The 16,725-nt window shown below is 33.6% G+C and overlaps 1 protein-coding gene across 1 annotated transcript; it reads left to right on the forward strand.

The window, feature by feature from the left end:
* The first annotated feature begins 3,241 nt into the window (after positions 1-3,241).
* On the forward strand, positions 3,242-8,425 carry LOC133882614 (F-box protein SKIP23-like). The gene is made up of 3 exons (XM_062321824.1): positions 3,242-4,497; positions 7,015-7,084; positions 7,978-8,425. Exons 1-2 carry the CDS (start codon positions 3,265-3,267, stop codon positions 7,045-7,047), a joined length of 1,266 nt encoding a protein of 421 aa, XP_062177808.1. The 5' UTR covers positions 3,242-3,264; the 3' UTR covers positions 7,048-7,084; positions 7,978-8,425.
* The last annotated feature ends 8,300 nt before the right edge of the window (positions 8,426-16,725 follow it).

The raw sequence follows: 16,725 nt of genomic DNA on the forward strand, positions 1-16,725 counted from the left end.
TTTTAGAAGAGCATAAAAATAACATAAGAGAAACTCTTAACATTAATCGTGAAAATACATCTTTAATGGTGTTCCAAACAAATGTCACGGCTTTTCGTTAGAGTTTACACCATGTGCCAATTGGAGTTCCTCTCTACAATGAATATAATATTGATTTGTTTTAGTAAGCATTTACTAAACATTAAATATAACAAGAAACCATATTCATACATTCATGTTATATTTTTTCAATTTACTAAATATCCATTAACTTAGATTAATTCTATACATTATATTCATATTCCTTTAATAATAGTGTGGCTTTTAAAATCACTATTAGACTTGTGATCGGTCATTATTGAATTTTGATCAAATGATGATTTTAAAAATATACCATTGTTAAAGGGACATAAGAAGGACATGTGTATGACGTCTATAATTATTTAGTAACTTATAAACCATATAATTATGAGTAATTCTAGAAGTCACTATTGTGTCCCCTGAAAAATGATGTAGTTTTTAAAATCGCCACTTTATCAAAATTTAATAGTGATCAATCACAAGCTTAATGATTATTTTAAAATATACGTCATTCTTAAAGGGATACAAGAGTGACAAAAGAATGACTCGTAGCATTATTCTATATCTATCTCTTTTCTCGAATATAGTATTCTAGAAGTCACTCTCATGTCCTTCTTGTGTTCCTAAAAGAATTATGTGGTTTTTAAAATTACCACTTCATCAAAATTCAATAGTGATCAATAGTGATCAATTATAAGCTCAATGATAATTTTAAAAGCCATATCATTCTTGGAGGGACACAAGAGTGACAAAAGAATGACTTATAACATTACTCCTTATAAATCTTAGGCTAAAAAGTTTCGAGTAATGCTACAAGGATGATTAGAGTTCTCATTATGTACTCCTAAGGCATCGTTTGGTTCGTGGAAATTGTATTCCATTAGAAAAATGAATAGTTATTGCTGGAAATGAGGAAGAGTGGAACGGAATAATTATTCAAATTCCTTAGTATGGTGACAACAAACATACCACAATTAGAATTAACTCAAAATTTATAAAAAAAACCCACATAATTTCTTATTTTTCAAAAAAAAAAAAAAACTCAAATCTTAATATATATATTGGACCTTAGATCTGTGACCCACAGATTTGATCTAAATTATTTGTTTTCTTTTAAAATTTTTTAATCTTTAAATTTTCTAATTTTTTTTTTTTTTTTTTTAAAAAATGTTATCTATTTCTTCATGAATAGCTATTCCTCTAAAAAATGAGAAGAATAACTATTCCTCTTCGTAAGGGAATAGTTATTATCATAGAATAGCTATTCCACGGAATATGTCCATACCAAATAAATGAATAATTATTCCAATGGAATAGTCATTCAATTTCAATAACTTATTCCGCGAACCAAACGAGGCCTAAATGTCATATGGCTTTTAAAATCATAATTGAATTTGAGATGATCATTATGAATTTTGATCCAACGGTAATTTTAAAGCCACGTGACATTTGGAAGAACATAAAGACTCTAGCTTTATTTATAGTATTACTCATTTTCATATAACTTTTTACTTTATATATTATATAATTGTTAATGTATTTTACGAAGTATTTTTTTAGTTTGAAAAAACGTTTTGATTTGATATAAATGTGAAAATTATTTTTATGTTTGAGTTGTTTTTTAATGTTTTTATTTTGAGAAGATTTTTTTTTAAAAAAATAAAAATAAAAATTAACCAACGGAAACCTTTATACTTTATCATCTATTATTATTATTATTATTTATACAGACCATCTGAATTTATAGACAGATGATTTTAAACTAGGGAAAATATTTTTATTTGAACAAGCATTCTTTACCATTTTGTGAAATATTTTATAGTTTGAATAATACCATACTACTATATATATAGTAGGAGGGTTTTATATTTTCTTTTTGGGTAAAATACGTTTTTGTTCGTTGAGTTTTAAAAACTTTATTTTTTAGTACTTGAATTTTAATTCGCATTACAGATGATACCTTCGTTTTGAGAAAATACCAAATTAATACCTCAATTAAGTTTTCCGTTAAAAAACTAACGGCCCGCCAGGTGTCAACTCCTAAGGGTTGACACGTGTTTTAGTAAAAAAAAATAAAAAATAAAAAATATTAAAAAATTAATTAAAAAATTTTAAAAAAATATTAAAAACTTAAAAGAAATTGAAAAAGAAAAAAAAGAAAAAGAAGAAGGGTGGCCGAGCCACCCTCTTGGCCGGTTTGGGGTCGGCCACCCTCTTGGCCGGTTTGGGGTGGCCGAACCACCCTATGGCAAAAAAGAAAAAGAAAAAATTGGTTAAGGATTTTGACCCTTAGGGTGGTCGGCAAACCCTCAATTTTTATTTATTTATTTATTATTTTTTTCTTTATGGGTTTTGGCCCTTGATCATTTATTTATTTATTTTTGCCATGAGGTGGTCAAACCACTCTCCATGGGGTGGTTCGGCCACCCTAAACCGGTCAAGAGGGTGACTTCATTTTTTCTTTTTCTTTTTTCAGTTTTAAATATTTTTTTTTAATTATTATTATTTTTTTTTATACTAAAACACGTGTCAACCCCTAAAGACTAACACCTGACGGGCCATTAGTTTTTGGATGGAAAATTTGATTGATGTACTAATTTGGTCTTTTTATAAAATGGAAATACCATATGTGATGCGAATTGAAACTCAGGTACTAAAAAATAAAGTTTTCAAAACTCAGGAATCAAAAACATGTTTAACCTTTTTTTTTTTTAACGACGGAAGAAATTTTGAATACATAAAGTCAGAAACTATACGATTATATGGACAAAAATTACCTACAAATCGATTTGTAGGAAATTTTTTACAATTCACATATAAAAATGGCATGTGTCCTTTAAACATGTGAGAAGTACTTATTGTTTTAATAGCATACAATTTTCACATGATTTTTTAATGGTATTAATAAAAAAACTTATACTTCTCATATGCTTAAAAAAATGCATATCATTTTTATACGTGACTCATAAAAAATTTATTACAAACCGATTTAAAAAAATTTATGTCCCGATTATATTACGTTGTATTTACGGCATGGAGAAATTCCTATTACATATCATTTTTGCCGTAAAGTGATTATCGCCCCGCCCTCCACTTTTTGGCTGCGTCTGCACTATGCCACGTTGCATTGTGACTCTATATTTATATTCTCATCACTTTCTCTCCTGTTTTCCACGCTTTCCCGAGAAAAAGAAAAAACCCAATATGGCAGACTGGTCCCAACTCCCCAAGGAACTCCTCGGTCTAATCGCTGAACGCCTCAACAGTCCCTTCTACCAGCTCCGATTCCGATCCGTCTGCTCCTCATGGCGCTCCTCCGTCTCCCCCAGACCCCTCCTGCGCTTGCCGGGCCGTTTCCCCTTCCATCAGTGCGACGGAATCACGGACTCCACATGGGGCTTCCACCTCTCCCGGCGCACCATATTCCTCATCAGGTCCTCCGATGCTCGTTCCCAAACACCCCCCAATTCATCCTGGCTTGTCAAGGTTGAAGAGATCCATCCCAGTCGAATGCGCTTGCTGAACCCACTCTCTCGAGTCCAACTCAAGCCCTTGCCAACATCTTTTCCTAACGCAATGGACCTAGCCTGTTTCAACGTTTTGGAATTGGGCCAAGAATATGTTCTCCACTACATGAATTTCTTGAATTTCCGACCCTTCGGAGACTCTTTCGGTGATCTCGGAAACTTGTACATGGAAAAAGTTGTGTTCATGAGCTCGGGTTGTGGAGAAATCAACGAGGAATTCTTGCTGCTCACTATTCACGTTTCTGGAAAATTGGCTATGTTTAAGTCTGGGGACAAGCGGTGGACCATAATACACGATATGCCTTCCCCGTATGACGATGTCATTTTGTTTCAAAGGGAGTTTTACGCTGTTGATGGCACGGGGAGGACTGTGGTTGTCGGTTTGTCATTGGATGTGAGCTTGGTTGCCGAGTCTGTGTATGGCGGGGACAAGAAGTTTCTGGTCGAGTCCAATGGTGAGTTGTTATTGGTTGACATGTATTTGAGTGCCGGTTATGTGGGTGTTGGTGATGGTGATGATGTTGATGTTGACGAGGTTTTTGATGAGTACGTGGGGGAGAGAGCGGTTCGGTTTAAGGTTTTTGGGTTGGATATAGAGGGGAAGAGGTGGGTGGAGGTGGATAGCTTGGGGGATCGGGTGTTGTTCTTGGGGGATGATTGTACGTTTTCATCCTCTGTGGCGGAGTTGTCGTTATCGAGTTGTATCAAAGGGAATTGCGTGTTGTTTACGGATAATTTCTTTTACACGAGGGGTGAAGGAGGTAGTAGTCTCAGTGACGAAGTTTTCAAGGGTCGGGATATATGTGTGTTTGATTTGGATAATGATAGTATTGCGCTTTTGGCAGATTGTCCTGAGTATTCGAGGCTGTTTTGGCCGCCTCCGGATATGGTTGTATCGACAAATTTGACGGTGAGTATTGTTCTTTGCAATAGCAGATAGCTTGTGGGTTTTCTACAGTTATAAAGGTTCATATAATTGCGTTTGCATATATTCATTTGCTTTCCTGTGTAATACAGTTTGCTTAAGATGCTACATTCTTAATTATCAATGCTTGGTACAAACAATTTGTAACTTGAAAGCCATTCTTGTAGTTTCTAGTTTATATACTGCTTTAAGCACTAGAAATGAATTCAGTCCTCACTTGTTTGTTTGCTTTTGGTTTGTTGTGGGGTTTAAATGCTAATTATATCTTTACGTGGTGAACAACTGTTGGTTCAAAACTGTGAATGTGCCACATAGAGTGAAGTTCGTCTTGTATTGTTTCAAGATAATCATTTGGTTGGGAAGAGGAATTATGTTGAGGTGGCCTTGTGGCCTTGGTTTGTGATCTGCTTTCTTTGACAGCAAAGGGGTTTAAGGGATTTCTTGAATGGAGGAGTTATTTGGCATTGAAGACTAGTTAGCAATGGGCTATAAAATAACATTTGACATAACCCAACTTGTAAGCATTTCCTCCATGCTGCATGTAATATGCAATACTATGTCTTACTTTATCTAACCTGTAAATCATCAGATAAGGTCTTCTCAGAACTCGGAGTTTTCACTCTTTACTTAATCATGAAAGCAGTTGTATATATTTGAAAGTAAAGCAAAAAAATGGAGCCTAGGAATTGAAAAAAAGCTTTGGAAACTTGAGAGGCAAAAATTGGAATGATCTAAACTTGTGGAAAAAAATCAAATTTTTATAGTTCTTGAACATTATAAATTATGTGTTAAATGCAGTTGTATGCGTTGTTAACCTAGGCAGAAAACTGTGCTAGAACTGAAGGGATTTCTTGCAAAATGCTCTAATAGTTGACCCTAGGTTAATGTCATCGTCAAACACTGAGATTTTTCAAGTTAGCCACTGTGTGGCCAGTAAAACCTTCTAAGATATGCTCCATTTTCTCATTGTTCTTGTAGGTTATGGCATGTTGGGTTGCTACTTGAATATTACCACGTCAATCTCTAGTGCTAATTTTTATTTTCGTAGTTATCTTTTTTCTTTGTCTAAGGCTCAATGGTTGAGGAAATGTCCCAGTGCAGGACAGAAAAATTGGTTTAAATCCATGAATGGGATAATGGTTTAGTAGACAAAACCAACAGTTCACTACTATTGATCTTAGCATGTGAGAATTTTTGAAATTTAACAAGGGCCTACGAGAACTACTCAGCAAGGCCTGGCGTGGAAACATTTATGGGTAAAGGATTCTTAGTTGGGAGGGATCTTCCAGTAATTAGTTTGATAGCAGAAGCTCCATAGGCAACTGAGTAAGTCAAGGTGTTGTGCCTTAATTATAGGCACTTGTGGTGCTTTGTGTTAGGAAACATATTCAATGCACGTGCTCCTGGGCCTCTTGGTTTGAGGGTCTGCCATTCATAGGATCTGCAGGGCCAGGTTTGAGTATTATCTAGTGAATAGGCAGGCTCCAAGGACAGGTGTCTTGAGCAGTAGCTATTCTTGAAGCAGCAGAGATCCTTTCTCCCTTGGGCAGCACCCACGTAGAGCATTGAGCTATGTTAAAGGCCCATGACATGAAATCTGTGACTTACAGTTGATAAGAATTGAAGTTGTTTCAAGCTTCCTCCTTCCTGTTTCGGATCCATTAAGGTGAGCACCTTTAGGGGCATTTATTTGAAAGTGAACACCTTGGGAAGCCACCCTTTGGGTGTGACCTTCACGAAGGGCGAGTCTGAGCCGAGCACTCCAAGCGGCTAATAACTCAACCTCAGAGAAATAAAATTTCAGGAGTTAGTCAATTATTGCAGTATGGCTTTCAACTCCCCTAAGCAGTCTTCTTGTGAAGCGACCACAAATTTGACTTTACATTCTTTATTTTCAAGTTTTCTGGTGTTCATGGCCATTTTTCTCAACCTACTATCTCATCCCTAAACCACATCCTGGTTCTTCCAAATGAGAATCTCTGCCATTTGAGAATCTCTCCCTCCCTCCCTCCCTCCCTCCCTCAGGTTTGTTGCAGAAAATCTGAAATACTAAATTTTTGAATGGCTGCTCAAGGAAGAAAAAAAATTTGAATGGCTGATTGATGGAGGTTGAAGAAAATATTGTTGAGAGGATATTTCTATGCCCATGATTTTTTTTAACTCCAATAGATTAAGTTAATTGTTAATTATAATTTTAGCTGTAGTTTAAATCTTGTGAAGTTTTTGTTGGGTACTATTGTGACTGGCAGCCAATTGAATAAGTCAATGGCAAGCAATCATGGTTTTATTGATTGTTCATTGACATGGTCCAAATGTAACTAGTATTCATGTGATTTTCTTTTCTTTTTTTTTATTTTTTTATTTTTTATTTTTTATTTTTTATTTATTTTTTTTTTTTTTATATCGCATGTATAAGTATCTGTCGTCAGTATATCATGGCATGTTACTCATCAAAAAAAATATATCATGGTGTGTGAAGTGCTAATTTGGTGACTGCAACAGGTGCAAAATCAATTTGAAGAACTGTCCTTGTGAAGTGAAGATTATTTTCTTTGATTTTCTGGCCCGTTAGGTAAACAGCCAAACAACTTGGTACTTGTTGGGATCTGGAACCATGAATGCTTTCATAACTCATGACTTTTGGGGGTTTTAAAATCTTCTTGTATGCCTTATTTTGCCTTTGACACGATGGATTTGGATCAGTGCATGATTTTGTCCTTATTTGTTATTACCAAACTATTTGAGGGTAACTTAACACTCCCCAGTTATGATAAAAATGAGCCAGGCAAAATGGCTAAAATCATTTTCCATGTTCCTGGCCAGCAAGGAACTTCTAATAGCATATTTGATCACTTCTGAATTGCTTAATCATTTGGGAGGATTACTATGCCATCAACATATAGTAAATGATTGTTCTTGAGTGCTTTTGAAGTTTTCCAATCCTACCTTTGAGTATAATGTGCATGCTGAAAATATTGACTTAGTTGGAGGCATGGTGTCCTCTTTATAGCGTGAAAAGAAATGACAGAAGTTTTGAAGACAGTGAGAGAATGGTGATGGAACTTAAGTCTTTCTTTTTCGAAACTATTTATCATTAAACAGCTGCTCTAGATTTTAATATGCATAGTTTTCATGATTTTCTTGACTTGTTTTCTCTTTCTAACTAGGTTTTTCTCTTGTATACTCCATGTGTACTTGAGTTGCGCTTTTGCGTTTTTATTGATATTTCGTTTACTTATCAAAATGAATGTGCATGCTGAAATAGTAATAATATATTTCCTTCTCTTAATTTTTTTTTTTCTCAAACCACTTGATTTAGTATATTCTGTGGAGATAAACATACCATTTTTATTTTATCTTCACTTGAAATGTTGAAGATTTAATGGTTACAAAATACGATTTCTGATATGTTATTTCTACCAAGTAATTTACTTACGAGTGGAAAAAGATCTTTTCTGTTTGCAGATTGATGTGAAAGTGCTTGGTGGGTCAAGCATGAAGAGGAATTTGATCTAAACATCCGTCTGGGATGGTGGTGGGGGCGGCAGCGGAGACATCCGCATACAGTTGTAGCTATTGTCATGGCTTATGCATCCTGAAGATTGCATCTTGAACAACAGAATTCAACCATGTCAATGACCTAATAATCTTGCCAATTGCTTTGCTACCTTGCTATATTTGCATCTGGGAGCATCTGCACATCTCCCATACAGATTTTTAGTGCTAGTTAGGATTAGGGAAGATAAAGAGGAGCTACGGCTGAGCAATCTGTGCTGGCCGAACCTGGGCTGCCTTTTGTTTTTGTCATGGCGAATTTCTGATTATAACAGTTGGGGCTGCATTAGGTACATATGACAAGGATTGAAAACAATAAGCAGGTCCTAAAGAAAGTTGAAATATTAGTTTCTTTTTATTTAATTTTTAGCCATATATACCTTAAAGATTTATAGGGGTACTGCCAAAGATGATAATGTTATATTGTTCACAAACCTATGTGATTTTGTCACGAGAGAGAATCCGTTTGGTTTAGTGGTTTCAAAATGTACAATTAAAAGAAAAAAGATTTTAAAATGCAATTAATGAAAATATAATTTTTTAAAATGTAATTAAGCATATGGTAAAATTGTTTTTTAACCTTTAAACTTGTGCATTTTAAAAACTCTGTCTACAGTTAGAAAATTTACATTTATTGCGTTTTCAAATTGCTATTATTTTTGATCTTGCTTTGAAATTGAACAATTTTTTTACAATTTTGTTTAAAAACACACTTTTGATTTGAAAAATTGGCCAAATGAACCCTAATTCAGTTTTTGTTTCCAAAAGAGGAGTGGGCTACATTTATAGCGAGCATTAATTAAATTAGGATCATTAGAGTTATTGAGTAAAAAGTGCGTGAGTTTTTGTTTCCAATCTTTTTCTACTGTATATAAATCGTTCAAAAAAAGAAAAAGAAAAAGAAAACCTCTCTAAAAAGACAAGAAAAAAAAAGATAGAAAAAGAAAAAAGAAGGTGAATAACCCAATAAAGGTGTTTTAGGGGTTAAAAGAGTGTTGATGGTGTAGTATGCATTAAATTGATCTGTAGTGTTTTTTTTTTTTTTTTTGAGTTATTTGTTAACGCTTTTATTTTTTATTTTTGCTAAAAAAAAAAAAAAAAGACCTTAAAGGCTCTACCAAATAAGCCCTTAATTTTCTAAGTATAGGCGTATTAGCGTATAGCATAAAAGCAGGCTTTTGCAGTACTCCAGCCCATTTATATGATTATATTTACACTAAGCAGGATGAACCTGTGTTTGGGCCTAATCCTACAAAACGATGTAATTAATCTCAAAGCTCAATTCTAGGCTCATTAAGTGGGGATAGATATAAATCTCCTCCTCCTTCGATCCATATACCGCAAAAATTTGTAAACATGCTGCCAAAGATGATAATGTTCCTTTTCTCATAAACCTCTTGAGTTTTATCAAGGGAAAATTGAGAGAGAAAGATATATCTCTAGAACAAAATAAACAACTAGTAAACCCTACCATGAGAGATCTAGTTCAATTTCAATTCACAGTAGACGTATGTAGATACATGGGCTAGCAATTCATCACTTTGAGATACTTCTTATAGAGTGACTCAACCGGATCCGGATCTCCAATAAATGCAGAAGAATCTACGTGGAGCTCACTTGTCCAAACAAGTAGGCGGATAGTCCAAAATTTATTTGAGCAGATAGACTCTATAAAAATTCTCTCACACAATTGCTAGAAATCCGGCCCATCCAAGCAACAAAATTGCTGGAAATTTCTATCCAACCCAACGAGTAGGTGGCCGGTACAACTTGGAATAACCCAAAATAGCACTCCATCGCCCAAGCTTTTCAGCTCAATATATCCACTTCTGCTGCATGACCGTCATCAAACACAAATATTTCAAACTTGACCACAACATTGCTCGTGCCCTCATGAGTACTTTCAGCGCAATAATCCTTCACGAACATAGAAATTAAACTAACAATAGCTTGCCGCTCCATTCAACCAATATGTTCCGATTGCTGAGAAACTCGCAAGACAAAAACCAAACTTGTCATTAAAAAGAACAACATCATCGTACTGCAGTCGCGGTTCTTCAATCATTGTCCATTTCTCATGTTCCGGCTTAAAAAAAGGAAGGCCATTTTGCCACGAGCAAGAGTGACCAATACAAACTCGTCGCTTTCAGAACTCAAGCGCATGAAAACAACCTTCTTTGTGATTGACATGTAAGATATTATCTCCATATATGGCCTATATATGTCATATATACGGTGTTTATTATATTTATTGTAAATATAATATACGGTATTATGGTTATGGTAATTTCTATTAATTTAGATTACCGTAATGAAATCATTTAATTGATTTAAAAATCAATTAATAATATTGTTTCCTTGATGGGAGGAACAATACGGTATTTACCATATTTAAGGGTCCCTGACCAAGCCTATAAATTAATAGCCTATGTACACCATCAGTACGGCAATACAGTCATAGACATAGGTTAGAAGATCCCTCAAATAATCTTTTCTTGTTCTTCAGATGGATCGTGGAAAAGCTTGAGCAAATATGGCTAGAGGTAAGCCTGAATCCTGTCTTATTTGTTTTCCGCTGCGCATGTTAGTTTAAGTAACATGTTGAATATTTCTAACATGTGGTATCAGAGCCATTTCTATGCTATTTTGCTTAGCAATAAGTTTTTATTGAATCCATAATTTCTGTGAACATAGTCTGTTTTTTATTGTTCACGTTCGGTTGTTAAATCATAGTTTTGTGAACATATTTTTGTTCAATCCAGTAGATGTTTTGTGAATACAATTAAATTTGTTGTTCACATTGAAAACTCATAAATTTGATATGGCAATTTTTTTTTTTTTATTATTATTATCACTATTCTGTGTATTGTGATATACTGCCTATTTTTGAGTTGCCGTAATCTTGATATAGGTATTTTCATAAAGGGTGGCGGCTAGGGTTCCAATTTTTAGGGTTTTCAACCCATCTGAAACATTACGGGTCGGGTTGGTTGCTGACCGGGTAGGGTTTCGACCCATTAAGGTTTCTGGATTGGATATATTTTCGGGTAGGGTTTTTTAAAACTCATGCAGTTTTGGGCCATTTAAGTGGGCTGACCCAATTTGGGCCAGCACTATACATAGACCCAGAGGCCCGACCCGATTAAGTGGGTTGACCTAATTGCCCAATACAGTAACCCATTTGGAGTATTGTGACCCAAAAGCCCAACCCAATATAGTAGCCCATTACAGTAGCTTTTAAATAAAATTAAAAATAGTAGGCTCATGTGGGTTTTAGAACTTGGGTTGACCAAGTGTAAAGGGCTAAGGTCATTTACTAAACCATTGAGCCATGTATTTTATTATGTCCTCATGTTGCAATTTTATTTCTCTTATGATTTGCATTGATCTGTATTAAAATTATTGTTTCTTTAATACATAAATTGAGGAATATTTTTTAATTGTTAAATTTATATTGTTTAAATATAAATTGCTTGATGCCTAGACCGAAGAATAATTAACAATACCATATACGCTGGTGTGTTTACAGTAATATCCAAGAATGCAATGTCTAGAAAAGTTCTAGCTAGGAAAGTCTTGGGATTTAAGTGTGTCCAAGTGACCCCCCTCACTTTCCTGGGAACTCACCTGGTTGCACCTTGGAAAATGCTGTTTACCCCATTTAGGTATTGATTTGTTATATTCCTGAGGCTATTAAGGGGGCATCTATAAAGTTGTTAGATGTTAATGAAGTCGCAATTATCATAATGATTTTGGGGAGTCACAGTATCCCAAATTTGGATGATAATTGCATCAGGATTACACACACGTAATTATCATTATGATTTTGGGGAGCCACAACATCCCGATTTTTAATGATAATTACATCAGGATTACACATAAGAACATCATAAAGAATTTTTTAGATGTTCATAAACTGCAGAGTGATTATTATGATTTTGGGAGAGCCACAGCATATCGATTTTATAATAATTGCATAAAGATCATACACATGAACTTCATATAAAAAAATTAACATCGTCTTGTAATTAATTCATAAATTTAATTACTTATCCCCACAGGAAAGTTTTTATTTTTATGACTTAATTAGAATAAGATAACAAATTTAGTATTAAAAGTAAAATTTCTCTCGGTTGCCCACAGGTACGGAGAATTTTATTTATTAATATTTAAATTTGCTTTAGTCTTATTAATAAAGAGTAAATTTCATGCGTAATGCAACATTTGCCCACAGGTAGGTTGAAATTTACTATTTACTATTTAAATTGGCATTTGCCAATTTGAAATAAAGTTACTTCATAGCATTAAAGTATTTTTATTTTTTATATTCTTGGTCATTGCAGCTATTCGTATTACTTTACTTTTGGTAGTTTTATATTCCAATACTTTAAGGTAATATTTTTTCTGACTGAAAAATATTAATATGCTTTTTCATTTGGGGTGTTAAAAATTTGGTGCTCCGTGTGGACAAACCACCTACTCCCGCAGAATTAAGTATGCCACGTGAGATTATTAAGCATGAACGGTGGGAGTGATTTAATCACTTAAGTTAGATGTTCATGAAATCTCATGTCACTAAAGTCATCAGAGATTTATTCCTGAACGTTTTAGAGCCAAAGTTTTATAAAGGTTGTTTATGAACATTTAGTAAGTTCAAACAAAACTTGGCCAGCACCCTAATAGAAAAAGCTTTAAAGACAAACCTTTTACAGTTTCTAAAGTGTTTGTAATCTCATTATGGGAATGAAGGATATTATAGCTTAGCTTAAGTCCCTAAAGATTGAGATTTTTTGAGTCATTGTTGGTCTATTTCATTTTTTGAATTCTCTCTTCTAAATGTAGAATTTTATCTTTTAACACACATAAGGATAAATGGTTAGTAAATGAACTTCTAACCATGTGTGTTCAAGAATATGAGAGAATCCATAAAGTGTTCACATGATTACTCATGTCAAGGGAAGGATCAATAAATGCAATCATGTCCAACACTTATAGTACGAGAATAAGGTGCCAATAAAGTATTATGACAATTAAAATACCTATTTCTCATGCAATAAGGAAAATTAAGGGCATATAAAGAAAGATTGCATGAAGTATAAGAAATGACTTAAAATAAAGATAATCTCATATATCTAGTATGTCGTGAATCTCTTTTAGTGACCCATTCAAATATGTTGTGGATTGATTATGGTTTAACAATCCAAGTTGTCAACACAAATGCAGAGTCTTTTTAAAATGAATAACACGTGTTTATAATTTGAGGTTGTTGGGATCTATAGGTTAATTTTGAAATTCAGTTATATTTTTTACCTAAAAAATGATTTATATTCCATAATCTTTTAGAAATTTATTTTCTAGTTTGGCTTGTTAAAAATTTCAATTTTATTTTAAACTTGAAATTTTTCTTATTTTTTGGTGGAATATTGGTTGGGGTTTAATTAAAGTCTATTTAAAATTGACATACATCCCAATTTTTGAAACAAAATTATTTGTTTGTTTCTGCATACTGATGTTGACGTAAAATAGAGTCTTTGAGAATTTAAAAATTGCTCTTGTTATGGCTTTGGAGATTGAAATATATCTCCATACAGAAAATAAAAGTCGGTAATTTACTGACTTTGGTACTTGTGTGGATTGCATAAGGGAAAGCATACCAACAAGACCACTAGAGGTGCCAAAGAGAGCCTTTTAAAATTCTTGAGATCATGTACATTGAAAGGTGTTGACCTTTTCATACTCATTGCCTAAATGGTCAGAGATATTTTTTATCTCTTTTAGTGATGACCATATAAAGTTTATATATCTCTATCTTTTAAATATTAAAGCTGAGGTATTGAATACTTTCAACACCTATAAGGAAGAAGAAGAGAAACAATATGAAGATCATAAGATCTAATATAGGCATAGAATATTAAGGTAGGTACACACAAAAGGGGAAATGATTAGTAATACTAATCTGCTATTACCCTTATAGAGTAAAGCTTTAAAGACCGTTGTGTATATGTTAAACAGGTTTCTATCTAAGGTTGTTCTTAAGACACCTTTTAAAGTATGAAATAGATGGAAGCCAAGTTTAAATTATTCACACATATAGGGTTGCCTTGCTAAAGAGGGGATTTATAATCTTGGCCTAAGGAAATTAGATTCAAGGACAACCGGCGGATCTTTTATAGGCTATTTAGTAAACTCTAAGGGGTTTTAATGTTTTAATTATCCTTCATATAATCATAAAGTTGTTGATTGTAAAATTTCTAAAGGATGCAGAACCTAGTGGGAGTGATTATTCATATAAATTGGAATTTGAGGAAGCACTAGAGTTGGCCAAATCTCCTCCTCATAGAGGATGATTGATTGTATTCAGGGAAAATCATATTGATTATCTTGAGCCACAATCATTTCTAGAACAACCAACTCATACAGGATAGGTTCAAAAGTCTATTCTCCCATTGCAAAATGCAGAGGAAGTAGAATTAGGAAAAAAAAAAAAATCCTATAGAATAAGGACATCAACAATTCTTAGTGATCATGTTGTATATCTCCCAGAGTCTGATGTTGACATTGGACATAAAGATGATCCAAATTTGTTTTCACATGCTATGAGTGAAGAAAAATCCACATTGAGATTCAGTGCCATGAAGTAAGAGATAAATCCATTTGCTCAAAAGTCAAGCTAGACTCGTAGACAATGGTTTTACTCATAAGGAAGGCATTGATTATCGTGAAACATTCTCTCCAGTGTCTAAGAATGGTTCATCAAGATAATCATAGCATTAGTAGCTCATTTTTTGACCTAGAGCTACATCAAATGGATGTGAGAACAACTTTCGAGAATAGGGATCTCAAGTAAGAGGTTTACATGAAACAATTAAAAGGGTTTTATAAATAACAGTAAGAAAGCTTGCAAATTAAAGAATTTTATTTATGAGCTGTGATAGATCTCTCATCGGTGATATACTTTTTACAAGGTTATTATTTTATTGTTTATTGAAAAACCTTGTTAATTAGTATATATACCTTAAGGTCAGTGGGAGTACAGTAATCTTTCTAGTCCTAAATGTGGATATTATTTTTGCAAGTGGTGATTTAGGTTTGTTACATAAAGTTCATTTCACAAACTTTGAAATGAAGGATTTGGGTGAAATCTCTTATGTCTTTTGACATAGAGATTCACAGAAACATAAAGAATATTAACATTGTCTCGGAAGGCCTACATTGAAAAAAGTTTTGGGAAGATTTAGAATGAATGATTATGTACCTTCAGTAGCAATTAAGAGGGACCAATTAAATACAGATTAATGTCCCAAAAGGTATTGGAATAAGGGCAGATGAAAAGTTATAAGCGTCTGCATTATACATAACCATATGACTGACAATAAGTATATTGAGTCAATAAAGTGCTGCAAATAAAGTCTTGCAGTATATGCAAGGAACCAAGAAGTACAACTTAACCTAAGGATACAGTTTACATTTGAAGGTGATTAGTTGTTTTGCTGATTGTGTAGATAGTAGAAAGTCTACTTTAGGGTATATATCTTAAAGATGCAGTATGCAGACTATGATTGCTACGTCTACCAAGAAAGCTAAAATTCTAGTGTGCTATGAATTTAGTACACAGGCATGATGGATGCGACGTTTTGTTGAAAGTCTCAATATTGTCGATTTCACAGTTAGACCATAAAGATACTTTGCGGTAATTCTACTATAATCTTCTTTTATAAGAATAAAGAGTAGAAGCAGAAGTAAATCGACATCAAGTATCTCAGTACGAGAGATAACATTAAGAGACATAAAGGGTCTATTGCGCATATAAGTAATGAATTAATGATTGCGGATCCCATGACTTAAAATTTACCGGTAAATAAAGAATAAAGTCATGCGGAATATATGAGACTCATTAATTCATTTTTTGCTTGGTTTGTCTCTTTTTGGTCTATAGACATAAAGTTATTATAATAAAGATTTTGTTTACATTTGTTATTTTATCCATGAGGATAAATAAAGTTGGACCCGAATGACTTATAGGAAGTTCATTCATAAAGCTTAATTATCCATAAGGTACTCATATAAGGAGTGTTTTACATTGTGATACATGGAAGGGACCACCTAATTTTATAATGGTTTTACCGCCATGATTCGTGTGAAACATTTCTTATCTGAGTTGGAGGATTCCATAAGTGATTGGCCAAACTAAAGAACCTAATACCATAAGGTCATGTGTCATAAAGGCCAAGTGGGAGAATGTAAGATATTATCTCCATATATGGCCTATATGTCACATATACGGTGTTTATTATATTTATTGTAAATATAATATAAGGTATTATGGTTATGGTAATTTCTATTAATTTAGATTACCGTAATGGAATCATTTAATTGATTTAAAAATCAATTAATAATATTGTTTCCTTGATGGGAGGAACAATACGGTATTTACCATATTTGAGGGTCCCTGACCTAGCCTATAAATTAATAACCTGTGTACACCATCAGTACGGCAATACAGTTATAGGCATAAAAAAGAAGATCCCTCAAATAATCTTTTCTTGTTCTTCAGATAGATCGTGGAAAAGCTTGAGCAAATATGGCTAGAGGTAAGCCTGAATCCTGTCTTATTTGTTTTCCGCTGTGCATGTTAGTTTAAGTAACATGTTGAATATT

Source organism: Alnus glutinosa, chromosome 11 (assembly GCF_958979055.1).
Source record: "Alnus glutinosa chromosome 11, dhAlnGlut1.1, whole genome shotgun sequence".
NCBI classification, from domain to species: domain Eukaryota; kingdom Viridiplantae; phylum Streptophyta; class Magnoliopsida; order Fagales; family Betulaceae; genus Alnus; species Alnus glutinosa.

Coding starts and splice junctions, on each gene's coding strand:
- LOC133882614 (XM_062321824.1), top strand. CDS start 3,265: ATGGCAGACTGGTCCCAACTCCCCAAGGAACTCCTCGGTCTAATCGCT. Junction 4,498..7,014: donor TTGTATCGACAAATTTGACG/GTGAGTATTGTT, acceptor TGACTGCAACAG/GTGCAAAATCAATTTGAAGA.